General features: G+C 43.5%; 1 protein-coding gene across 1 annotated transcript in view; it reads right to left on the bottom strand.

Moving 5' to 3' along the window:
* The window catches only part of LOC113405355 (paired box protein Pax-5), a 220953-nt gene that overhangs the window by 145225 nt on the left and 48729 nt on the right, over window positions 1-26999 (bottom strand). Inside the window, exon 6 of the mRNA XM_026646498.1 lies at window positions 2769-2944. Within this exon, the coding sequence (XP_026502283.1) occupies window positions 2769-2944 (176 nt within the window). The remainder of the gene's footprint in view (window positions 1-2768; window positions 2945-26999) is intronic.

The following is a 26999-nucleotide window of genomic DNA, read 5'->3' as shown; positions in this document are numbered from 1 at the left end:
CAAACCACTTCCTGAAATCAAGAAAGGCTGGGCCTGAGTAAAATTACTAAAACTGGCAGCATGGCAGATATTTATGGATATTTACTTTAGTTAGGGAGCAGGCAGCTTATTGTCACAATGGGCCAGAATGCCACACCTCTGGGGCGAATGACTCGCATTAGCATATTTCTGTGTCTCCTCAGCAGCCGCTATCATTCCTATCCCCATTGCTAGCTTAGCACTTGACCCATAGTCCCTTGTACTCAACAGGATTCTTTCCATTAAGTTCAATGGCCTTTGGATCAGGCTCTTACGGCTGCTGTGACTACATATTGCCAGGAGATTTCTGGTTTTCCCCGTCTAGCAATTAATATCTTCAACATTTTGTTTATAATTGATTTCTTTGGGTCTGAGACTGGAGCCAGAGACGCTCCCCATTTCAGGGGGCTTCACGTCTGCAAGGCTAGGCTGGCCTCTCTGAGGGGGACTGAGGTGGGCTCCATCTGCTACAAGTTATGGAGCAGAGCTACTGCGCATAGCGTCCGTGTTCATTAGGACTGCCGGTCTTCTAGCTGTGAAAATAACCACCAGCCTGTCGTACAAACTGAAAACCTGGGTCCAAGCTTCCCCAGGCAGGCGGATGCACTCAGACCTCTCTACGGCAATCAGGCTGTCAACTCCGTTTTTTATTAAATATATCAAATCCTATGAAGGCCGGTTCTGCACAGTGCTGAACACCCTCAGCTCCCAGTAACTTCCACAGGAGCTACAGACACTCAGAGGTGCTCAGTAGGTGCTCAGCACCTCACAGTGTCAAGCCCTTAGGCCCAGATCCTCCAAGGTATGGAGATGCCTAACTGATAGATTTCAGTGGGAGTTAGGTGCCTACGTACCTTGGAGGATCCGGGTCTTAGTTATTAAATTAGTGGGCCCATTCCTCCCAATTAACTCATGACTAACTAGCAGGACCAGCCACCCAAGAACACAGATAAAAAGGATCTGATGCAATCGGTCTTCACCACAGCCAGCTAAATGTGTGGTGGTCAGGATAGCACAGCAGTGCACCTGGGCTGATCCCTTTGTTCTGCTTAGAGCAACAGGTCCACTGCAGGGGTTCGGTAACCTGCAACACTTCACCCGCCTAGATGTGTTGCCGTGCTGTGTACTCTGACTTGGAACTCCAATTCTGAGTGACGTTGAATCTGAAAGATTCAACAAGGTGGCAAAGCAGCCTTTTCCCAGCACAGCATTTTCTTTACGATCATTTTTGACCCGTGAAAGTAAGGAAACTGAAAGAGAACTAGCAGCTAAAGACTTTCATGTAGCCAGTGTGGAAAGAGCCGACAATGTGGACAAGTGCTGTGCTAGCATCTCCACGTTACCCCGACGGACGTTAGCGATGGAATAATCACCATCTAGTGGCACGCAAAGGCATTTCACTCTTTGAGTCTCTCAGTGCTTGCTTTGCTCTCACCCACAGCGACAGCCTTGTTTGCTTTTTCTAACTAGGAACAAAACAAGCCCATTGTGATATGAGCCCCCTCCCCATCACTGCTGGATACGAACGGTGACCTAGTGGAAAGGGGCTTTGCACGTTCAGGTTCAGAGTTGCAACATACATAAGTAGAACACACTGCAACGACCACAAAACCAAGGAGAAGCTTCTCCAATATTTAGAGATATCACTGGGGATCGAAGGCTCATGGGATTTCCACCATAATGCATAATTTTCAGCACTGCATAGGACTCTCAAAAAAAACAACAACTCATAGCAACATATTTCTCCATTCCTTGAGCTACTACCAGAACCTGGATTTATCCAGGATGTTCCCACTTTCTGGATATCCCTCCATTGCTCTCATATGGATGTGTGCAAGCAAGGGAGACCAGTCCTTCCATCTTTACATCCTGGAACCCTGGTTCAACAGTGGAAATGTAGGACATTACCAATGATTAACTGGATGTATTGCTAAATACAGAACCAGTGGCAAGTGAACCCTATACTTGAACTGACAGCAATAGTTTAATGTCTACATCACACAGAGGACGGCAAAGACACGTACTGCACCAGTGGCCTAACAGCAGCGAGAACCTGCTACTTAGCAAACAAACAGAGTAAGTCAACACCTATAAGTGCTTTATTCCCATATGTGAAAAACAGAAGTGGAAATATAAGATCTTCCTAAAAACAGGGCCAGATTTTTCAGAACTACACAACTGATCTGCACGTGCAATCATCCAAATTGTATACACAAATCAGGTATTTGCCTGAGCAAATGGCCAGTTAGATGACAGATTTAGGGTGATCAGACATCAAGTGTGAAAAATCGGGATGGGGTGGGGGGTAATAGGCGCCTATATAAGAAAAAGCCCCAAATTTCGGGACTGTCCCTATAAAATAGGGACATCTGGTCACCCTAGACAGACTGGTCATTTACATGTACAAAAAAATCCCACTTTATATGCACAGTCACAGTAATTATGCACCCAAATTAGCTGCACAATTCTGAAAACCTTGGCCTTCTTTGCAAATCCTGCTATAAAGCTACCATCAGATGCAACTTCACGCCCCAAACACTGTGTCCTTTAAATAGCATCTTTTAATTTTTTTAAAATTCAGACTCCTTTATGACTGCTGTGCACTTATTGATACAGAATTTGATGTGACACCCACTCTCCAATGTTCTCCTAGTTAGAACTTGAGAACTAAGTGTTTGGTGATTTCCTGCAAGAAAGTGTCTACAGGCAGAAAGTGTGCATTTGAAAAGCTTGGTGGTTCACAATCGTACCTGCTCTGGTTTGATGGGTTCAGTTGTTGTGAAGATGTCAGAATAATGTTGCCTCTCGAAGACTCGATCCAACACTTCTAACTGCTGCTGGGTGAAAAGATCTCCTCGCATCTGTTTCCGAAGGAAATCTCTACCCGGGAGGGAATGGCCATTTGGTACTGGAGATTCCTGAATACCTTTCAAAGATGACAAAATACACAGAAGAATAAATAGCTATTACAATGACCGCCACAACACAGCGGCCTCTCACTGCGTTCCACTCTGTCCTTTGATTACATGTGTCAGCATGTTCAAAAGGAAAAGTTAAACACTTGTGGAAGAGACACTATTAAACCGCGGTGTCATTTATAATAGCAAAGTCGTAACGCAATTTACTAAATGCATTCCATTGCTAACTTTATAAGGTACCGCAAAGGCTAGCTTCCTCCTAGGTGCAAATGGACATTTTCAAGTCCAAAGTGTCTTGATCCTGATACATAACAAAACAATCAGGAGCCAAAGGATAAACAGAACACATTTACGGTTATCAGTAACCTTAAAAAAGGCAGTTCTCCATGCCCCCAAAACCAAATGTAATGTTCCATTGTTGCCATATGCATAATTCCTGAGGGTTCATAGCAGCAAGCCACAGCAGCTGAGGTGTTACAGGCAGATTTTCCTAGCCCCTCAGTCACACACTAAACGTATTAGCTGCTCCTTCTGCCTGCAGAATGGGGGTGTTCCTGCTGTGCTGAGAGCCATATTTTTCATTGGTGAATTTCAGTGCTACGCTAAACTTTGCCATCTACTCTATAGCAGTGGAGGGCAGAGCAAAAAGAGGCCTGTTTGCAGCCAGCTCCACCTTGTCTAGGTAGTAGCCCACCAGCCAATCCCAGGGCTGATCAGAAACTACAACTGACCAATAGCAGCCCAGCTATCAAAGATGGCCTGGCACTCACCAGTAGGCATCATGACTGTATCCTAGAGGGTCTGGTCTGCTTTGCCCTCTTGGCTCCTGGCTCACAATCCAGTGTTAGTTGGAATGGCCGCTTGTATTAGTTATAAGATTTTACAGTAGCGGTGGGATGGTTCGCTCCTGAAGATCAATGGGTGTTTTCTAGGCCCATTCATTTGGCAGAGACTAGCAACATTACTCAGCAGTTTTGCCAGCCCCAGAGGTTCAAAAATCATGAAACGGGCCCCCCAAAATCATGAGATTGGCTTAAAAGTAACAAGATTTTCAGAAGATAAAAACATGGTTGCTTTTTATTTGCGTTTTGATTTCTGAGCCTTTAAGATGCACTTGGTAGCATTTTCATGCCTTTCTCTGCAACCATGAGGGCTACAAATGTACTTTTATTAAACGAAAGCTGAGATTCTCCCATATTCACATGACTCCAGGAGCTTTAAATAAAAACATCGCATACCACATGACGTGCAATAAATTGTCAGAGCTGGCAACACTGCACTAGATACCAAAAATGAGCACATTTGAAAGACAAGAGCTGCCTTAAAGAAAGTTTTGAGTTGTGTAACTAAACATACCATATGAGAGAAGGTTTTGTTTACAGTTAAGATGGCTTCCATTACGAATGGCTTGTAAATGTCCAGCAGCGTTGACAATTGTTACTACAGGTTCTGCATCATTTAAACTTGCAGATGGCAAGTATCTAAAGAGATCTATGCAACAACCACTCTTCCAGTAGGAGCCAATCCTACCCCCTTTGAAATCCATGCCAAACTCCCACTGACTTACAGTAATGCAGGATTAGGTCTTTATGTACAGCGGTCAAGATTTTCAAAAGATTTTGCGTGCTCAACTTGAAACAATTTAAAGCCCCCTCATTTCCACAAAGCTCCGCACACCAACACTGAGAAAATCAGGGCCCTTTAAGGTGTATCAAATTGGATCCCCAAAATTGAGGTACTTAAAATCACTTTGGAAAACTTTGACCAGCATCTTTACCATACTGGTGCCACAGAATGTGTGGTTGCTGTTAGGAAGACAAACCAGGAAACAGAAAGAGGAATCCTTTTGCTTTATAGCCAATGATTCAAGTCATAACTGCTTTTTATTTGCCTGTTTAGACACCGTCATTCTGATTTAAATCAGGAATATCACTGGTAGGTTTATTTAACGGTTTTAGAGTCAATTTTTTAATCCATCAGGGAAAATCTGAACTTGTCCTTTGAACAGAATGTCTAGACATTCATACCGTAGTGTGAAAAGGTACAAAGGTTTATAGGAGAGCAGTGTATCTTTAAATCTTTTTTCTATTCCAAATCAAATAATATCTAATAGACCTAGTGCTGGGTTTAGTCAACCATGGCTTATAAAATTAAAATTCTGGTTGCTAGCTGCATGGTAGCAAAAGGCCAGGGAGCCCCTGTCTACAGAGCATGGAAATGCCGGCTTTAAATTTCAGGTTAAACCAATGTTATTCACAATTTGGCTTTGAAGTTAAAGCTTTACACAATTTCAGTCTGGGGGGGGGGTGATGAAAGGGAGAAAAATAATCTAAGCTATAGAATGACCTGAAAAATGTTCCATGCGTTTCTAATGGATCCTGCATTGTTTATCAAAAGAGTGGGTGTATAATTGGATCTGATTTTGTTTAAATATGGTGCAGTGGATTCTTGTTTCACTAGAAACAATTGCAACACCACATACTTGCAGTAAGCACATCCCTTGACTTTTTTTTTTGGTTTGGTGGGCATATCTGAAGAAGATTAGAATTAGCTTTATTTTGGCTCAAGTCATCATTTGGTTACATCACTGGATGTTACTGATTGCCTGGGTTACCAAAAATAAACATTAGGAATTGAAGTAGTAGCAGAAGAAGTATTTAGTAGTATTACAGTTGCTCCCAAAGGCCCCAGTCAGGATCAGGGCCCCATTGTGCTAGGCGCTAATGTGAACACCCAGTAGGACACAGTCCCTACACAAGACGCAGACAATCGAAGACAAGAGACATACGCAGGGTAGGGGACAGGGCTCCGGCCAGATATACACAATTTTGAAATACCTTTGATATATCTCTCACACACTCTCTAATGTCATCCACCCCTCACAGCCACTTGACCCAGTCAGCATTAGTTGGAGGACTCCACGTACACCTCACCACAAGTGGTGACTTAGAAGACAAGAGGGCGGTGCCTTTGCAGACCTGTGCAGGAAGGACGTGGGGGCAGCGTGGAAGAAAGCACAGAGGTGGTTGTGAGAGAAGGAGACAAACAGGCCTCCAAAGCGGGTATCATCAGCACAGGGTACAAGATAAGAGTGGATAAGTAGGGAGAGGCAACTTTGTTAAGGCCCTTGAAGGTCAAGATCAGAGCTTGGTGTGATGATGAAAGGGGAACCAGCGTAGGGATTCAATAAGGGCTGTGATATGGTCAGGGCAACAAACAAGGAAAAAGCATCTTAGCAGGTGCCTTCTATATGGCACATTCTGCAGGCCCTCCTTTACCCCCTCTTTTCCGGATTTGCATAAGGCAGCCATTTTCTTTCAGTACCCAGAGTTATACCAGATCTTTTGGCTGTAGGTGATTACACAGTAAGAACCACCAGAAGTGCTCTGGGGCTAAGCCTTGACCACTCTCCAACCCACAAATGCCCATTCCAACCCCCAATACCGGGGAGGTAGGACAAGCTGACAGGGCAGGAACCATCTGTTAGTTCTGTATGTGTCCAGCACCTAGCACAGTGGAGCTAGAGCTCTACCGCAATACAACAACAATAATAATTAATACACCAGTTTTAAACTCATTTAGGATATTCAGCTGCTCATTTAGGGCGCTTTTAAGGCCTCACCCCAGAAACAGTGCAGAAAGACCTTACTTTGGGCCAGGATCTGTTCTCCTTTCCAGTGAGTGCAACATGGAGCACTTCCTGGTGCAACTTGGTTTTGTTTTAGCTGAATGATGTACAATACATGGTGCACTTTCAGGATATAGAGACAGGCAAAAATGATGCTGGGACTAATTCTGTTTTGATTACTTGTGACCATTAACGAGTGGTTTTGGCTCCACTGTCCAGATCAATTTCAAACTTTGTTTATTGCATTCTGCTTACCTAAATCCACCCCTCTCCCCCCACACTCCCTCTGCAACCCTCAACACCTGAACTTTCCAGTGGGTACAGTATTTTTTCACTTCCTGTCCTGAACTGGTATTCAGCATTGCTGTGCACTGTTAAACAGTCAGTGCATTTCGCTATGGAATAGGTTCGTTCCACTGGAGGGCAATATGCTTCCTATATCCTCGGCATAGTACATAATGTCAAATAGCAAAGTTCATACAGGTCTTTGGGGCACATTTGACTGCAAGGCATTATATAAATGCAAGATAATTATCATTAGCATCATGCATTGTTTCAGTTCACCAGAACATCTTCGATCATTAAAATACCGTTGGCAGGTTGAAACAGTTTGGGTTATAAACAGGCACCAGGGAGCGGTAAAGACATTTTTCATATAATCAATGCACCAGCTTAGGAGGGTTATGTTTTGTTGACAGTAACAGGACGTGTGCACCCACCTACTCTGCAAAACAATTAGTTCCCAGTCCAATGGCATCTTTCCAGAAATGCTAATAAAGGAGGCAAGCACAGGATTCTCCTTGATTCGAAAGAAGATACTGTCCCAAAGCAAATGCTTCATCCTTTATAGCCCCAGGGGTGTGTGTGGGTGTGTGGGTGTGTTTATATTTTATAGGCAAGTTTGTGCCTTTAGGCACAGACTTATGTAAGTGATGGTGCTGTTGCGGGTTGGGTTAAACCTCATCCAAATGCTTGGGATCTCTTCCCCCTCGTGAGCTGTGAGAATCAGCTAAACAACCTCACCTAAGACAAAGGGGGTATGAAACCTCACCCAGTAATCTGGATTTTGTGGGCAGCGAGACACCCAGGGACAGTGAGACAGAAGCAAGCCAGAAGCAGAGAGAGAAAGCTAAGCAGACACCTGGAAGCACCGTCATGTGTCCCTGAGGTTAAGCTGAGAAAAAGCTTTCTGGGTACAGAGTGCTGGCTGGACGGGCATGCCAGGAACAGTGAACAAAGGAACTGTCTCCTGCTGTTTGATTCCTATGGTGTTCAGGGAAACAGGATTGTGTACATTCCTTGCAAATAAACAAAATTGCACCAGAAAATACCTGACTCTCACCAATTTCTCCTCCTAACTGGAACAATGTAGGAGACCCTGATTCATGGCTTGCTGCTCAGGTCAAAAGGGGGAACGATGCATACCATGGTACTCGAGAAGAAACCCCAGGAAGCATCGTGCTGCCAAGGCATGTACTCACCATTCCCTCCCAGATTTGCCCCTGCTCCTTGGGGGATTGTAAGTTTCTGCTGGCCTATCCCAGCAGTTGACTACAACAGCCATACGTTTTGGCTCAGTGACGCTTGGCTGTGTCCTCCCTGCCCTGGCCACCTGATCTGGGGGAGTGGTGCACCTGCTTAAACCTGCATCCCCAGACCCAACGACCAGGCAGCCAATCAAAGCTTGAGCAGCGGAGTCTTATCCCTGTGGAGCGTGTAATCCAAGTCACAATCTAGCACACAGTTCACAAGTAAAGGACTCATTGTGTCGGACACCACCCGTGTTTGTCAGGGTGTTCCATGCCGGTTGAAGGGTCCCACTGACATCCCAACAGGCTCCCAAAGACCCCCGTTCCATACTTACCACTGGCCAGTCCTCCCTAGAAGAAAGGCAGCCAGCGCTCTCTGTGCTGCTTTCCTTGCATCAATAAGCAAAACTACAAACTCCTCCTTCATTGTTGTTGTTTTCTTACCCTGAAAAGTGAGCTTCACTTTAACAAGAAATGTCGGCCACCGTCTGAATAAATCTGAATCAGTTTAGGCAGCTGTAGGCTAATATAATCAACACTCGTGCTAGTAAAGGAGTTCCCAATAGTAAATAAAAGTCTGTAAATAACACAGGCACAGTCAGGCGTATAACAGGTCCACCTTCAGGAAGGTGTGTCATTGATGTATATTGCTGACAATCTACTACTTGAGCTGCCTAAATAATATCCATGAGTAGGAAGTCTTTGTTATTTAAGAAGGAATTACTTTGGGAGACAGGGGAGAGGAATGGAGATACCACCTTAAAGGATTTGCTAAGCTGTGACCTCGCTTGTAGCACCAGCGTATACCCAAATAATTACCCCGGATAGATTTCACAAAACAATAGGAATTTCAGAAATGCCCCCAGGTGACTTAGGAGCACAAATGAGACTTGCGTTTAAGACACTTTTAAAAAGCCTATGCAAAATTAGAACTACAGGATTGTATTTAAAAGAACTGAAATGAAAAAGTCAGCACCACACCATCTTTGCTTATCCAGAAAAGGGAAATAGTATTGCATCACTGTATTATTAATATTAGTGTATAATTGCGGAGTATGACAGACCAGATTTTCAACTGGTATAAATCAACATATGGAGCTAAGCCAGTTTATACCAACTGAGGAGCTGGCTTAAGGTTCACATTCAACTAGAATAAATTTTCCCTATACTATTATATCTTAAATAGAGGTCTATGTGAAATACTTTTGTCTGGAGTTATGATGTTATTGTATAGGACAAATATGCTGGGAGCATTTTTTTAAGTACCAACATGGCTTTAAAAGGTTAATCAAGAAGGCAGAGAACCAATAGCATTAACAGCTCATACTAATAAAGGACATGGTTTCCGTCTCTACTTTGTACTGTCCACCTTCATTACCTAATATCATACCTAATTACTTCACCTTACAGAAGATGCAAGCTAATTAGGAAGGATGTTACCCACTACGTTTAAAACATTATGAAGCAAATGAAATATTACCAGGGACAAAAAAGGTGATTTGTTTCCTTGTATCATGCCTGTAAATTAGTCTAGAAAAAATGAAGACTTTGTTTAATTACCACTTGGAAGGCTTTGCTTAAAATGTAAACTGCATTTCCAGCCCATCTCCTCAGCATTTTGTAGCAGGCAGTTACTTGGTCTCTGTCTGTATCAAAGTAATGGTTTCAAAAAAATCACATGCACAGTGGGAGATCTTTGCATTTACCCAGGCTGAGTTTTCTAAACACTTATTTATTTTTGCAAGGGACAATATCACTATAAAGAAGCTTTGTGTATATATCTGCTCAGTGAAGAAATGTTTTCAAGAGAAATCACTATATTTCTCCAAGATGGGTATGGTTTTTGCCGTAGATCAAAGTGAGAGGGTGGGGGGGGGAAGATAAATCATCAGAGATCCAAAAATACTTTTCATTTGGAGAAGATATCAGGCCATTTCGATGGCACTGATAGAGTCTCAGCTCTGTCTCCATTACCCACTGAAGGCAGCCGGAGTCAGGAGCTGACTACACTAGATTATATTCCCTATAAGATGGTCACCGATATATATATATATATGATCTTCAACCTCTATTGATTGACCAATTTCACAAGCAAAGACTGGTGAAATGAAGCTGAAATGAACATCATGCTTTAACTCATTGAACCTATCAGGCCTGAGTTAATCTCACTGCCCACTGTCTCTGATAGAATTCAATTGATCAATCATGTTTTGGTGATAGTACCATTTCACTGGCTTATTGCTTCTTCATTTCAAAGCTTGACCTGTTAGATATACTTGGGACCAGTTCTGCTCGTCTTGGATACACAGAGACCAGCAGACAGATGCTGAAGTATATTGTCTCATGGCCAAGTTTAGAAGTAGCCAGAATTTTTGCTGAACGCTCCCATATTAAAGTTGCATTTTAATCTCTTGTGTTTTACTGATGTCACAGACAGAATGACTGTAAAAACCAAACCCACCATACAGTGATATAGGTGTGTAACAATTAGAATTATCCACCATCTGATCTACTCTGCCTTGTTTTCATGCCTGTAATGTTCTGCATACCGTAGGTAGCTAGATAGATACAAGAGAACTTAATTTATGGCACCTTTCACACTCGACTATCTCAAAGTGCTATACAAACAGTGAGCTGAACTGCGCCCTTGGTACAAACATCCAACTCCTATTGACTTGAATTGGGATTGCCCATGTAGAATTTAGCACGATATGTCTAGAAAGTGAACACAGCCCGACAGAAGGGCGGGGGGGGGGGGATGTGTGTGCAGTGGGGAGGGAGGGAAAGAGAGAGAGAATGATTAATTATACCTGTAGGTTAGTGGAGGTTTGCTGCTATTATTTATCTCTGTTTTTTTAAATGTCAAATAATTCACAGCCATCAAGTTACACACATAACTAGCCTGTGTAACCTCACTCTGGCTGCTCCATCCTGGCTTCCTTCTTATTGTTTGCCATCCGCAGATGCCGCTCTAGCTATAGACAAGCTATGCAGCCACCTAGGGGAGCAGGTTTGGCCCAACTGCCCCTCTGCCATGACGGAGGAACGGCCAAACCAAATTTGAGTGGCGTGGGGGGGCAGCACCCTGAAACGTTGCCTAGGGCAGCAGATTGTGCCGAGCAGTCTCTGGCCAGCCACACTTGTTCCTTGGAACTGTAACAGGGCCCTTTGCAACTGAGAGCATGGCCTTGTGGTTAATGCGCTGGGACATTTTATTCCCAGCTCTGCCATAGACTCTCTTTATTATCTTGGGTAAGTCATGTCACCTCAGTTTCCCCATCTGTAAAATGGGGATAATACTAGGACATCAGACTTGGTGATCCCTCCTGGCCCTAAAAATCTATGGGGAAACTAGACTGCACAGCATCATGTATAGCATAATGGAGCCTTAACAAATGATAAAAGAGAGATTGACTCTGAAGTGTGGGGACGCTTGTTGGTACGAGCTCTAGAATTCTGACCCCAGCAATCGGCAGTCACCCTTATGTTTCATCCCTTCTGAGAAGGGGGTGGCTTCAGATACTTTAAAGAGTATTAAAGCGTGGTTCTCTACAGCACATCTGCCTGCCTCAAATACACTCCTGTGGTTTGTTTGTTTTTTTTAAATAATAAAATAAAAAAAAATACTGCCTTAACCCTTTTAAAATGGCCATAAGCACTCTGATTCGCCACAGTGTCGTAAACCAAAACAGCAGCTGGCTTCTCCAAGGCCAGACCCCACGTGTCCCGAGGCCAGCTGGATCTACATTCTGTAGCCAGGTCCCTGGATTCTACAGTGGGTATTCGGCAGCCGGGTCAGATAAATTAAAGAATTGAAGCAGTCCAAGATCATGGAATAAACCCATTATCTGGATGCCTCTGCTAAAATGATCAACAATGAAACAGTTAATGGTGTGGATATTACACTGCCATCTTCATGCTGCAGTCTTATTACCCCACAGACTCGTCTGGGGCAGTTCTCCTTTCCCAGTTATGGTTCCAGACAGTCGGCAGACAATGCTGCCATGGTAACATTTGGGGTCATGGTTTTTAAGATGTTCCTTGCTACTATGAAGGCTAGAAAAAGAATAGCTTTTTAAATGAAAGCTGAGATTCTGGAGCACAATTCTGAAACAAGGGGTCAATTCCATGGCTGCAGAATTGCTGGATATGTGGGCCCGTGATCAAAGGCATGCAGGAAAGTTTTTATGAGGGGGTTTGGTTGGTTGGGTTTTTTTGGTTTTGGGGTTTCTTCCTGGGAGAGTTCTTTGCTTTGTTTAACACTGTATATTTAAACATAGCATTAGTGCCATTACAAACCATCAACTCAATGAGTCACAGATTATTCCTTTAAAGGTCTCATACACCCATATTGAAATCTTACTATAAAATCTGTTTGTGTTAACACAATTGCTGCTCCCAAATCACATTCAAGTGCACTATGGTCAGAAAAGGAACATCATAAAACTCACACCTTCTTACTCAACAAATCTGATCCCCACGAGTCTGACTCTGCATCCCTTATGCACGTTGGGAAGCACGTGTGCAAATAGTGCTGCAAATAGTGATTGCTTGTGTGTACGGGCGCTCCCCACCATGAGTAACGGTCGTGCTGGCAGGCACAGCGGGTGTTCAGGTTCACAGCTGTGCGCTTTAAAAGGCATAAGCAAGTATTGATGGTCATGGTTTGGATCCTGTTTCACAGTGCGTATCCAGGCGGATGAGAATCCCACCAGTTTGGGAGAGTTTTCAGGTGGGGGAAAGCTGACTCCTACCCCCACCTGGCCAGGTGTAGGGGGTTTGGGGACCCTTGCTAACTGGTGTAGGATGGAACAGCCACTGGGTTGCACTGGGGCTGTGAGCTGGGCAGAGAATCAGGAAGCTGCCTGACACACAAGCCCCTGGATCTTGGCTAGAGAGAGATCTGTGCAAATGACGGATTTTCTGGTTCACTGGCCGTTCTGGGGGGGGAAATAAATAATAAAATAAAATAAAATAAAAATGGGGGGGGGAGTGTTTTAGGTCAACCTGAAAACAATTTAAAAATTTTTTTGGCAAATTGAAAAGTGAAATAAAAATAAATTGTTTCAGATTTAAAAAAAACTTTGTATAACTGAGTGTTTTGATGGGTTTTTCTCCCTCCCCCCCCCCCTTTTTTTTTTTTTTTTAATAAATCTGAAGGAAGCTTCTAAGAAAAAAAAAGTCATTTTGCCCCCCAAAATTGAGGTTTCCTTTAGAAAGTGTCGAAACACAACATTTAGACTTTCTGGAATTTGTTTGGTTTGTTTTTTTCATCTGAAGCAATTCGGAAAAACTGATATGAATTTGTGAAATGTTTTCGAGTGGCCAAATCTGCATTTTTCACTGGGGGGGGAGGGAAGTTACATCTGAAAAATTTTGCCCAGCTTCAGCCATGGCAGAGAGGCCGGCTCTGTGCCTGTATGAAACAGTGTTTTGTGAGGTGAGATTAGGGTGACCAGATGTCCCAATTTTATAGGGACAGTCCTGATATTTGGGGCTTTGTCTTATATAGGCACCTATTACCCCCCATCCTCTGTCCCGATTTTTCACCCTTGCTGTCTGGTCACCTGAGGTGAGATGTACAACACGTACACCCTCCCACCGGCCCCCATCTGCTGTCCTTTCTGGTGAAGGAGGCATCCCGCTACCAGTCATGCCCATGTGGGAGGTGGTACCATGGTATGGGGGCAGGACTGCAGGGGTGAAGCCAGCAGAGCCAGTGGTGTGTTGTGCCGAAAGCCTTAATCCAGTAATATCTTGGCCTCCTACATCCTCCTACACAGGGAATGTAGCCGATGAATTGGTGCCGTTCATGACTCTCATGGCCTGCACTCCTGAATCAGCTACACTGAGCCTCTTTCTATCAGACACAGTCCACTGCTGGGGCGGTGTTGGCAGGTCAGCACTGCAGCACTCAGTCCCATGATATGCGCAGGGCCGGCTCCAGGCACCAGCTTGTCAAGCAGGTGCTTGGGGCGGCCGCTCCGGAGAGGGGCAGCACATCCAGGTATTCGGTGGCAATTCGGCGAACGGTCCCTCACTCCGCCTCGGAGCGAAGGACCTCCCGCCGAATTGCCGCCGCAGTTCGCGATCGTGGCTTTCTTTTTTCTTTTTTTTGGCTGCATGGGGGGAGGGATAGCTCAGTGGTTTGAGCATTGGCCTGCTAAACCCAGGGTTGTGAGTTCAATCCTTGAGGGGGCCACTTAGGGATCTGGGGCAAAAATCAGTACTTGGTCCTGCTAGTGAAGGCAGGGGGCTGGACTTGATGACCTTTCAAGGTCCCTTCCAGTTCTAGGAGATAGGATATCTCCATTAATTTTTATTTATTTTCCTTTTTAATAAAGTAAGTTTCCAGTCCTCAAGGTTGCAGAGAAAAGCCTGGAGGTTTGTCCAAAGTGCACCCTAAAGACCATAAACTGCAAAACACAGAACCCAGATTTTTTCCTTTTAATCTCATGATTTGGGGGTAGGGGGCTGATTCATGACTTTTGAATTCTTGGAGATGGAAATACTGATACTGTTGGCACTTTTAAAAAAATACAGCATCACAAAAGCTCTTTCTAACGATACATTTCTCCCACGGGCAAGGAGATCAAACCCTCAGGGGTATAATTTAAAAATAAAGAAGCTGAGTAAAAAAAAACAAGGAACTCAATCAGCACTACATTATGCAAAGTGTAATACGATTAGGACTGGCTCAATCAGAGAGGCAGAACAGGGGTCAGTGAAAGATAAGAGGCAGCAAGATATTTAGTACGGGCCTAATCCAAAGCTCATTGAAGTCAAAGGAAAGTGTCCTTTTGATTTCTGCAGGTTTTATAGCCAAGTTAATGGCATGGATGACTTCAGGGCTAGTGGAGGTGGCCACTGGCTAGTTTGCCTAGGCAGCAGAACCCCTAGAGCAGTCCTACCTATAACCCAGGTACAGTATATAGTATAGACACGCTAATAAGAGGGATTGTAACTGCTGTAATTCTTTGAATAAAATAACAGTCATGACGAGTTTGTTAATAAATTATGAGAAATTGATTTCTTCCTAATCCCTTTTTCTAAGATGTGTCATACAACACGTTATAGAGACATGTGCACATGTTATGCACGCCAGTCTGAAATTGCTTTTTAACTGGTTGTTATAAGGTCACCTAAAGTATTTTAAAATCATGTACACATCGCTCTACACCCTGTTTTAATATCTTTTAATCATCTTTTTTGAAAAGCAATTTCCATGCATGTTTTCCTAAGATGGAAAAGGAGCAGCAGAAGATAAAGCTGGAGCCTCGGTTTAACACAGACCTGCAAAACCAGACTCCTTGTATACCTGATGGGACAAGAATTTGTAACTTTGAAAAATACTGATTTGCTTAACATCTCTGGTCAGTGCTAAGAATCTTAGCAATGGGGAGATAGTTAGATAGATAGACAGATGTTTGCTCAAGAGAGATGTTTGTTCAGAAGTGAAAGGTTTGCTGTTGCTACTGCTTTGTTGTAAGAATGTACCACAAATAACAGGCAAATAATGCCTTAATATCCCCCAAAGAACTGATAGCTTCTTCTTACATTACAGTATCCAGGCTATGTATGGGCCTGATTTTCATTTCCACTTACGGGCTTGTCTACACTACCACGCAGGGTCGATCTAAGATACGCAACTTCAGCTACATGAATAGCGTAGCTGAAGTTGACGTACTTAGATCTACTTACCGCGGTGTCTTCACTGCAGTAAGTCGACAGCTGACGCTCTCCTGTCAACTCCGCTTGCGTTCCTCATTCTGGTGGAGTACCAGAGTTGATGGAAGAGCATTCAGTGGTTGATTTATCGTGTCTGATGCAATAGATCGACCCCCCACTGGATCAATTGCTGCCCACCAATCCTGCAGGTAGTGTAGACAAGCCCAAAGACTGCTGTATACCAGAGTGGCAGTGTACAGGGGTCTTACTTAGTGTACATGTGAATTGGATCCTATAAGTACATTACTCCAGATGTCAAGAGAGAAGCAGAACTAGAAAAGAAACCTAAAACTGATAGCTGAGAAAGAAAACCAGTGCAAAAATATATGAACAATCCAAAAGGATCTCTGTAAACCCAGCCAATATGCTATCATTTCTTCTATAAGGTATTTGTTGACGTTAGCAGAATGGATCCCGTGGGTGAAATCTCCATGCCATTGAAATCAATGGGACTTTTGCAACTGACTTCAGTGGCGCCAGGATTTCACCCAATATGGCAGCTGATGGAGTTGTGTTTTAGGTGCTACACCAAGCAGTACATTCTCCCACGCTCTGTGAAGATGCCCAGTTGTGAGCGGTTCCTGGATAGTTGTACTGAAAAGAGCTGGTCGATGAAGAGTTCAATTCTGCAAGGTGCTGAGCACTTTGGCCCTGATCCTGCAAACCACTTATGCGCATGCTTAACTTTAAGCACATAAATAGCAGATGCTGAAGTGTTTTGCACAGACAGGGCCTGAGGACTCACCACCTTGCAGTATCCACCCCGAAGAAGCACCCAATCCTATAAACACTTGCACATATGCATTACCCTACTCCTGTGGAGAGCCCCATCGAAGCCAATGGATCTCCACTAGTAAGAAATATACACGTGGTTATGTGCACACAGGATCAGGCCCAGAGACTAGTTTTATTTCTTTGTTTAATTGGGGTGTTTTAAGTGCCCATCATTGTTGCAGCTGGACTCGACAAAACTACACAAATATACAAAACCCAACACTGTGCTGTGCAGAGAGGGAAGCCTAAAGCGCTGCCTGCTTTTGTTGCTCGTGAATAGCCACAGCCAAATTGGCCTCACTTTGTCTGGCCGATAGCAGCAAATAGTGCCAGCCCATATGTTCCTTATGCCAGGCACTGTCTTGTGCCAAGCCCCGGCTCCAGTCGACTATCTAAATTCTGTCTTGTGATATACAGGAAGTCAGACTAAAGGATTGAACAGGTCCCTTCTGGCTTTAAAAAAAAAAAAAAACAACCTATGGATCTGATGGAGGCGCTTTCCAAAACACAAGGGACCTCCACTTCCATCCCTGGAGGAGCGTCCTGTCTGGTCTTCACTACCACAGGCAAAATCCTGGTCCCTCTGAAACCAACAGCAAAACTCTCAGATTTCAGCCTTCGCCCAGGGCTGGGTACAGGTTCAGAACCACTTTCTTGACTAAAGGGGATTCTACGCTATTCCGTGCTTCATGACAGTGCTGTCTGAACATACCTGACTAAACGCAGTGTTGTTGTAGCTGTGTCGGTCCCAGGACGTTAGCAAGACATACCTGACTAGACTAACACGCATTCGAGGGGTGGATTAAAGGAATTTACACGCAGTGGGCTGCCTCCCTTTCTGCACCCCACCGTTCAAACCAGCACACGTCATTAGTGAACGAAACCGGCACCGCTGCAGAAGCGTGGAACGCGCTGTTACACTGACTAAACTATTCGGGTTTGTGTGTAATGGAGTTAAGGGTGCAACATGCAGAGTTAAAGTGAACACTAGCGCAGCCGAGTGCAAAAGCAGCAGCATCTGATATACAAACATTAACTAGGTACGGGTCTGATCCAAAGCCCACTGAAAGACTTCTATTGACTTTGATGGGCTCTGGATCCAGTCCCAGACATTGCAAGGTTCAGAATGAGACACTCTTCAAAAGCAACTGGCATTCATTAGTCATTGATGAGAATTATTTTTGTTGCTGTTATCAGTATAGTATTTGTACCTGTTCCTTTCGGACTGCAGTCATGTAAATACATTTAATTAAATTATTTAATTGATATCTCAATAGCAGCTAGAGGCACGAAGGGAGACTGGGCCCCATTGTGCTAGGCACTGAATCAACACACAGGAAGAGTCGGTCCCTCCTCCCAAAGAGCTTAGAATCCAAATACAGTACACGGAAGAGCCAGAGTTCACAGCCCCAGGGACCAGCAGATCATCTAGACTGACCCCTTGAATATCACAGGCCATCAGCACCCGCATGCTAACCCAACAACTGAAATTAGACCAGAGTATCACAGCCCACAGGACACTAGACTATTATGTGCCACAGGCAGAGAATAGGAGGGACCGCGGTGTACCAATGCCTGTGGCCACCACAGTGGCAGAAATTGTCGATATGCTTTTTGCCTAGTATCATTTGAATATGGCTTCAGTTTTTAAAACTTAAGAATTAGGGGCATGATCCTGTAGAGACTTTCACATGCTTAAGTTTAAGCATAGGGTCAGTTCCACTGAACTCAATGGAATGACTTGCATCTTTGAAGCTGCGGACGTGAGTGACTCTTTGCAGGAGTGGGACTTTATTCCATAATGGAGATCAGAACCCTATTATAGTATAAAATATTTACAAGTATATTATTGCAATTTATGTGAAATATATAGTTTTAATAGTATTTTACATATTTTATCAGTGGGTTAGAGTTGGGCAACATTCGTTGCAAACAAAAAAAAGTATGGATAAAATTCCACCATTTCATACTGGGCAATTTCACAACCCAAACATTTGTGTCTATTTCTCATGCCCAGAAATTGTGTCTGTGCATCGTCCATTCTGATAACCACAGAATGATAGCTTGTGCCTCTAGCCTCACTTTGGAGACAAGTTGGAGGTTTCTTAGCATTTTAATCAAGTTTGTCTACAAGATACGTACACAGAGCGGGAAATCCCAGCCCCGCTGGTGTCACTGGGAGTTTTGCCAATGACATTGAGGGGGCCAGGATATCAGCGCCAGAAACCAACGTGCCGGAAGTTTGGAATGTCGGGATCTGAAATAATATAGGCCCCAATTGTAGAGAGACCCATATGCACCCCTGCCTCATTGACTTCAATAAGGCTTCATGCAGGCGTAGGGGGTCTGTTCACGTGTTCTTTTTAGAGCATTGGGGCCTTAATTTGGTTAGGATGATGAATTCACAAAACCCATGTGTTGCCCCATTTCCCAAGTTCATCCCTAACTTGGGAAAAGTTACCCCCCCTCCCCTCCCGTTATCGGTCACAAACACTACGATGTAATATATATGTGAGAGCAAGGATCCTGCCTGCAGCCCTAGCACACATGTGCAGGAGGCAACCGTGATTTGGCTACTATTGTCAGAGAGCTGGGAGTCTGGGGCCAACTGAGTACCAGCAAGCCCCAGGGGGACAACATGGCAGTGGGAAGCACAGGCACCCACAGTGCTGCAGATGTAGCAAGATCCAGTGCTCATGAAACTGGAGACCACTTGACTTCCACAGTCTGAATGCTTTCCTCCATTGGCACTGGGGCGCACCCCGTACTCCATCTCCTCCTGCGCCCCACGGCTCTCAACGTTGTAATTCAGCCCTGTGGGCACAACACTGCCGCCCAAAATCCCATCCCTGGAACACACGTGGCAGTATCTGGTCCTAGAGGGCATCGTCCTTTGCATTGAATGGAAGACGCACAAGACCCTAAGGGGTGAGTTTTGGATGGCACGGTACTATAAATCTGTGCATGTGTGTGTTCTCTATTAGCACGTAAACATGCACAGTACCGACATGTATAAATAGTTAATGGTAAATAACAAATGATAATAGTTATGAATTTATCATTGTACTTTAGGTCTTAATCCACCTCAGCTGTTCTCCTCCCCCCAATTTTGAATCTTCATTAATCCAGGGCATGCAGATCTCAACCTGCGAATTAAATTTTAGCCGCTATCCACCCCTTAAATTTCATATTCCATTGGCATGTACCAACATGATCCATAATCATGATGAATGCAACATGTTCATTACGGCAGTGCCTCAGGACCAACCAAGAACAGGGCCCCACTGTGCCAGGTGCTGCACAAACAGAGCAGCACAGTTCCTGCCCCCAAAGAGCTTCCATCTAACTAGACAAGACACATTGTGGGAGAAGAACACACCAGCAGAGCCAACTATGCCATGGTGACACAAGGCCTCTTAGCGCCCCATTATTTTAGTTATTAAAACTTTTGTCATCACAGTTTCTTAAAATTGCACAACGGAAGGAGTCCAAAAGCATTCAGCTCTAACAAGAACTAAATCCTTTATATTGGGTTTGCTGGCTCTTCTTTTAGAAACCTAAAATATTCTGATGTGTTGAATACAGAACAAAATCAAACCAGGCAAGATTTTATTTTTGAAGGGAAAAAACAGTGTAGCTCTGTACTAATTAATGAATTAATTAGTGCCACCTAAACATTAATTATTTATCCTGCAGTAACTTGAGCCATCTACAGTGCAATTCCCTGGATATTGCATATATTGCCAGGGATTCCCTTATCAGGCAAGTCTGAACGTACTTCACTGTATATACACCTCTACCCCGATATAACGCTGTCCTCAGGAGCCAAAAAATCTTACTGTGTTATAGGTGAAACTGCGTTATATCGAACTTGCTTTGATCCGCCGGAGTGTGCAGCCCCACCCCCCCGGAGCACTGCTTTACCAAGTTATATCTGAATTCGTGTTATATCGAGTCACGTTATATCGGGGTAGAGGTGTATTTCCATTATTTTAAAACTCCTTTCATTGTTACTGTGGAAGTTTTATGTCGAGTTGGTTGCTTCCTGCACGCTCTCACTGGAGTTCTGTCAATGCTTTGTGAGATAAGTGATTCTGTCTCTTTAGCTTTGCTTAGGAATCCAATGGAAATTAACGCACCAGAAGCTGATTTCCAGCAAACACTCACAATTTCTGTTCTGTTCATTTCTGTGACTGAGTTTTTCTACATTCCATTATTTTCTTTGCATTTCATTGGGTAACTCTGCCAGGAAAAAGAAAACGGCAGAACTCGGCAAATAATTTGTAATGAATAGCTTAACTGAATTTTGTCTCTTCATGTTAGCCAATTCTCCAAGAACAAACTATGATTTTCTCAATTAATTTCATTACTCAGAATTATTCTCCAAATGATTTCTGTGAATGGATGGTGGTGGATTGAAAACTAAAGTCCAGTGTTGAGTACATAGCGATCTGTGGTTTTTAGCATGCATCCATTGAAGTCAATGGTACTGAATTGGGTACTGCGTATACTGTATGTGACAGCTAGTTGGGAATTTTGAAAAAAAAATGTTTTCCCATTAAAAAATGTTGCCTTGTTGAAACCGTTCATGGGAAGGGGTCCATTTCAATGAATTTCTCAACTTGAAAAAAGTTGTAAAAAAAAGAGTTTTGAAGTTGTTGAAATGTCCAGTTAGCTAGACAAGGTGATTGAGGGGATATCTTTTATTGGACCCATCTCTGTTGGTGAGAGAGAGACAAGCTTTCAAACTGCACAGAGCTCTTCTTCAGGTCTGGGCAAGGTACTAAGAGTATCACAGCGATATACAAGATCAAATAGATAATCCCATTGACATTTTCAAAATGAAAATTCAGTTTTCTGGTTTAAAATTACTTTTTGTTTTAAACTTTGAGCTAGAGAAAAAAAAACATTAATATCAAATGGTCAAAATCAAAATGAAACATTTCAACATTGAAATGAAAGTTTCAGTTGACGCAAACCAAAATGTTTCATTTTGTCAGTTCAAGAATTTTCGAAATTCTGACATTTCATCCTGATTCCGTCCAGGACATTTTTTCAAAATCTCAAATATTTTCTTGGGATGGGAAAACTGTTGCCTGGCACTTCTACTGTCAATGGCTGTGTGTGGGTAGAAGACACTGCAGCATGGAGTATTTTGCAGACAAAACAAATGAAGTAATTAGGGGCCAGATTGTGGGCCTTTGCTCTACCTTAATCCAATGGCCAGACCTTCCTCCATGCATGAAGGCTAATCTACATTATGCCAGTTGCACATAGACCCAAGGGCTGTTCCAGAAGATAGGGATCATGGGGGCATAGGGATACCCAGTCAGGTCCTCTTCACCCCCGCACATGACCACTGTATCAGCAGTCTGAGGGTGCTGTGGTGGAAGCTCTAGCACTGCAGAGCCCCCTACACATGGAGGATCCTCAAGTGGACCTTTAAAATGGGTTTATGGCTGGTTTGAGCTGCCAGAACACCACAAAGCCATTGTAGGGGGCTTCAGCTCTGGCCCGAGGTACTTTTTGTATGGGGCATCATTTGCACGTATTGCTATGAAAACACCGCTGAAGTATGCAGCTTCTGATTGGTCCCTGAACCTTTCCTTCTTGCAGAATCTGACACATTTCTCTTGTGTACCTCCCTATTGCCAATAATATTCCATTTGTGCCAGATCAAAAGCCCAGGTCTGAGTAGCCACAACGTGGAGCTCTCAAGCACAGCAGGTTATGCAGAATGTTCCACACAGAATGACCAAATCATGCAGCATTCCACAGACACAGGAAAGCGCCCCTCATCAAAATACCCTGCAGACTATGCACACTGAGCTGGGAGCCAGGAGGTCATTCGTTCTCTCTCATTGCTACTGACTGCCCTCTATCTTTCTGTGCACTTCACAGCCCTTATTACTCATTAAGACCTTATACACCCACCCAATAAGGCAGTCACGTACTGCCTGTAAAACTAGGGATGAGTTAATAGAAAGGTTGTTTGAGGACACTTCAGGTAAAGCTTGGAACAGAATTAATATGGCAGACCCAGGTCTTAGCCACACTGCCATTCAGACTGAAAAGTGCTAAATCTAGGATCTCTGGCTATCCTCTAGCAAACCACCACTCTAACGATTTTACCACTTCCAGAGCCAGAAACACAACCCACGATTCCTGATCTCCAACACTCTACTGCTACCTAGCAAATAGTTTGTAACCCACTGGTGATGTGTTTGTCAAGTCCCCTTCCTGTGGTTGGCTGAAGGAGAAACAGTTATTCCTGAGGTTCAAGTGGTAGAAATCCATGCTGGAAAACTGATTGTCCAGGGTTCAAATACTGCTGGTGGTCCATGTGGGAGGACTTTATGGATGCATATCAAAAAACTTGCTTGTTTGTTTTTACCAGGTTTTTTTTTTTAATTCAGACAATGAGAAAATATCCTTTAAAACAAAATTGCTCAGTTTTAAACATTATAATCTGTCAATGGTGTGACACACAACAAAATACAGATGAGCCACATTTTGGAAATCTGTCACAGATTTTGATTGCTGGTATCACACAGCACCAGATCTGAAGTTTGAGAGAGATGCACCAAACACTAGAGAAAACTGGCACCTGATCAGAATCCAGCCTTTGTAACAGGCTAGTCTCTGACATGGGCCAGTCAGAACCTCTTATCCAAACACCCCTGAACTTTGGGGAAATTCTGAACTGGTTCCAAAGTTTATGGCTCGGCTTCTTCCACACCATACGATACAAATAGATCCTAATAATCAGTGAGACGAATGACAGAAGCATAAAAACCAACTGCTCCTGAGCTATGTGTCAGAAATGATTGTAAAAAAGAACCAAACCTTTTCAGTGTCCATTTCTAAAGGAACTCCAACAATCTCACACCAGGTCAAGCTGCCTTTGTCCACACTAATCTATGGGCAAAATAAAGCCAACCTATCTTTGCACTGTAATTCCCTTTTATCATACATACTTCCTGCTCATCCTATAGCACATAGACAGCCTTCTTGCATGCCAGGAATGTAGGATTAGATTGTATAACCTTGATTGACACCGAGGAGCATTTACTCATAAGAGTAGTCAATGGGACTTACTTGTGTGAATACGTGCTCAGCAATGTGCTCAAGGGCCGCACAATCGAACCCATAATGAATATGTCAAAAAGAGGTGAAAATCTTTATTGCTTAAAAAACAAAGATCCTGCCTCACAGTCCTTACTCATGTTGAGCTTGTAATGAAATCAATGGGAATTTGGGTGGAATAAGGACTGCAAGACGAAGCCCACAAATCTTGTGAGAAATACAAATATTCTCCTCATTATTACTCAGATGTATGTTACATGAAAGATGGCTAATGTAGCACCTAAAGTAAGGTAATTCCCAGGGATTCGCAACAAAATACTCTTCACTTTAAGAAGCGTTCACTAAAAACAAACAATTTCGAGGAGGAATTTGAAATAAAAATTGTAAATTTGGGGCTGTCGCGGGACCCCATAGAATTATTTTCTATCACCTCTGCAAGGTGTGACACTACTGGATAGCATCAAAGAAAGAGATACAGTTGAAAATTTTCCATCAAAACTTTTTTTCCCCCAGGAAAATTGGGGTTTTGGCAAAATGAAGGTTTTTGCAGGACGCATCTGCTTTCCTTGAAAATTCTTATTTTTCCACTCAGAAGACTGAACATTTTCTCCCAAACACAGAACAAAACAAATGAGTTTTTTCGGCAAACTTTGGTCAAAGTTTATCACATTTTGTTTGCCAAAAACAAAAAAAAACAGAAAATAAAAAAAAGTTGGATTTTCTGTTTTCTGATAAACAGCTGAAGTTTTCTGCAGAAAATTGACAGAAACTATTTGTTTTTGTCAGCATTTTCCACAAGGTGGGGGAACATTTTCCAGCCCGATTTAATATACATTACACGTTCACTGGCTTGGTCATCACTAGGATAAAAGGTATATTTTAAATTTTAGCTAACATTTTTCTTCTTATAGATAACGCCACTGATTCTTAGCTAACCAGTACTCTATAAAGCCAAGAGGACCTTCTCACTTATATAGGGTAATACATAAAATAAATAATAAATAATAATAAGCAGCAGCACGTTACAAATGTAAATCACTGGGTAACGTGCTTTACCAACATTAACAGATTACGCCTTACAATAGCGCTGCAGGGAAGGTGTGTACACCTCCATTATAGAGATAGAACCACTTGGGGGAAGAGCAAGCACAGTTAGACTCCAGAAGCACCTGACTCCTGGCCACAAGCTCAATCCACGATGCCAAAAAATGCACCTAGGTGAGCGATTAACACCATACTTGACTGAATTCCAAACTGAAGACTATGCTGAGTTCTGGGCTCTTTATGCCAAAACTGTAGACTGTGCAGAACCCACTGTTGGCAGGGCATAAGAATCTCACTTCCCCTCCATCTTAGCTGCTGTGATTTGTAATATTTTCCCAGGATCCCATAAACAGACCCACAACTGGCCTGTACAAAGACCATCAACACGCTCTAAATTACAGATTGGCAATCCATTCACTGGATTCCCCCATCCATCCCGATTATTCTCTGCTCTGCAACTCCTCCCCTACCTGTTACCTCTCCTGGGCATTGCCGGTTTTATTCCAGCCGAGATGGAATCATTAGAGGAACCTTTCTGCCCTTGTGAGGGATCTGCATGAGCAGACCCTGGAGGTGACTGGGACACACATGCTGCTTCTCTGATCACACCCCTGTTGGCTCTGTGTGGCAGCAAACACAGAACACACTTTCTTTCAGCAATAGTGCACCTGTTTGCACTCTTAAATCCACCATTGTTCAGTGGTTTGAGTGGAGTCAGAACATTTCGAACATTTGCAAGATTTGTCTTTAAAAATATGGGGCAGGGAGAGGAATTCCACCCAAGGTGGTTGGGTTGGGGTTTTTTTTGGGGGGGGGGGGTTTGCAAATGCCCCCCTCCAAGTCTTTGGTCAAACTTCCATTGGTCGTGAATTTTTGAAAATTGTAATGAAAAAAAGAGGAATCCCGATTTTGCTTCTATTTTTTAACCAGCAACAAGTTCAAGGAACTTCAGCATTTGCCCTGATGTTTAAGTGTACAAAAGTATTGTAAAAAGCGACAGAGAGTCCTGTGGCACCTTATAGACTAACAGATGTATTGGAGCATAAGCTTTCATGGGTGAATCCCCACTTCGTCAGACACATGTAATGGAAATTTCCAGAGGCAGGTATAACAGAGTACTGTAGTTTGTGCCCTTGCCGTGTTCCTTTTCACTCGAGCAAAGCTTTTCTCCAGCTTAAAATGTAGAATGTATCTAGACGATCTATGTGCGGGATAAGGATGAGACACCTGGCCACTTACTGGGAAGGAAGGAAGACGGATAAATACCTTGGAGAATAAAGTGTTCGGATGAATTCAGGGAGAATGATGTGTGGAGAGGAAGATCTGATAGGGAACTGTGGCAGGTCTATGAAGTAAATGCGATGAAATCACACCAGTGGGCGGGGCAGGCAGCTCAGATGATGAAAAACAAAGCCGCTCAGCATCTTTTGGAAGGACGTTCTTATGGTATTCAAACTCACGCCCACCCAAGGAGAAGATAGAGGGACAATATTGAAGACGACAAGAGCTCTTAATGTGAATGATCAATGAGAAAAAACACGCCATGGGCAGAAAGAGGAGAGGGTAGGGTTGCCAACTCTCCAGGATTGTCCTGGAGTTTCCAGACTTAAAGATTAATCTTCAATTAAAGATTATGTCGTGTGATGAAGCTTCAAGGAATACATCCAACCAAAACTGGCAACCCTAGGAGAAGGTAAATTGTGAGTGGGGCCAAGGCCCTCTGTGGTCTATTTAGATGGGGGAATAAGCAAGTAAAACTTGGAACTAAAAGAGTGTGAAATGTCCTCAGTGGAACGCCATATCACACAGAATTTGCCTGGTTCTGGGTTTCATTACAGTCTCCAAACCCAGGCCAAGTTTATCGAAAGTTCACAGACCTCTGAACCTGAACCCAGTCTTTCTGCAAGTGACCACGGGTCCCAATGCAAGCCAACGTGAAGTCTTTCCTGTTTTCACACCAAAATGTACACGGGGGGGGGGGGGGGGGGTTGCACAGGGTGCAATCAAATGAAACTTGGTGGTTTAGAGAGAGTTTCGCTTTGAAACACTGCATTTGTTTTAACCCCTAAGACTCAAAGTGAAATTCAGGAGCTGTAAACCAAGGTGAAGTGAAACCAAAGAAAATCTTTGCATGAACCCCTGCTTAGGAAACAGCCGAGTTTTGCGCCATTCTGCTCCTGAGTGACGTCTTCGAAAAGGCAATGCAAGGGCCAGGAATCAAAGCAAGGAAACGCCTGAAGCATGAAAATAATTTTGCCTGCAGCACCGCAAAAC

This window comes from Terrapene carolina, unplaced genomic scaffold (assembly GCF_002925995.2).
Source record: "Terrapene carolina triunguis isolate 2854851 unplaced genomic scaffold, T_m_triunguis-2.0 Scaffold35098, whole genome shotgun sequence".
NCBI lineage: Eukaryota > Metazoa > Chordata > Testudines > Emydidae > Terrapene > Terrapene triunguis.
Note: the sequence above shows the minus strand (reverse complement) of the source record. Positions and strands in the feature narration are given on the sequence as shown.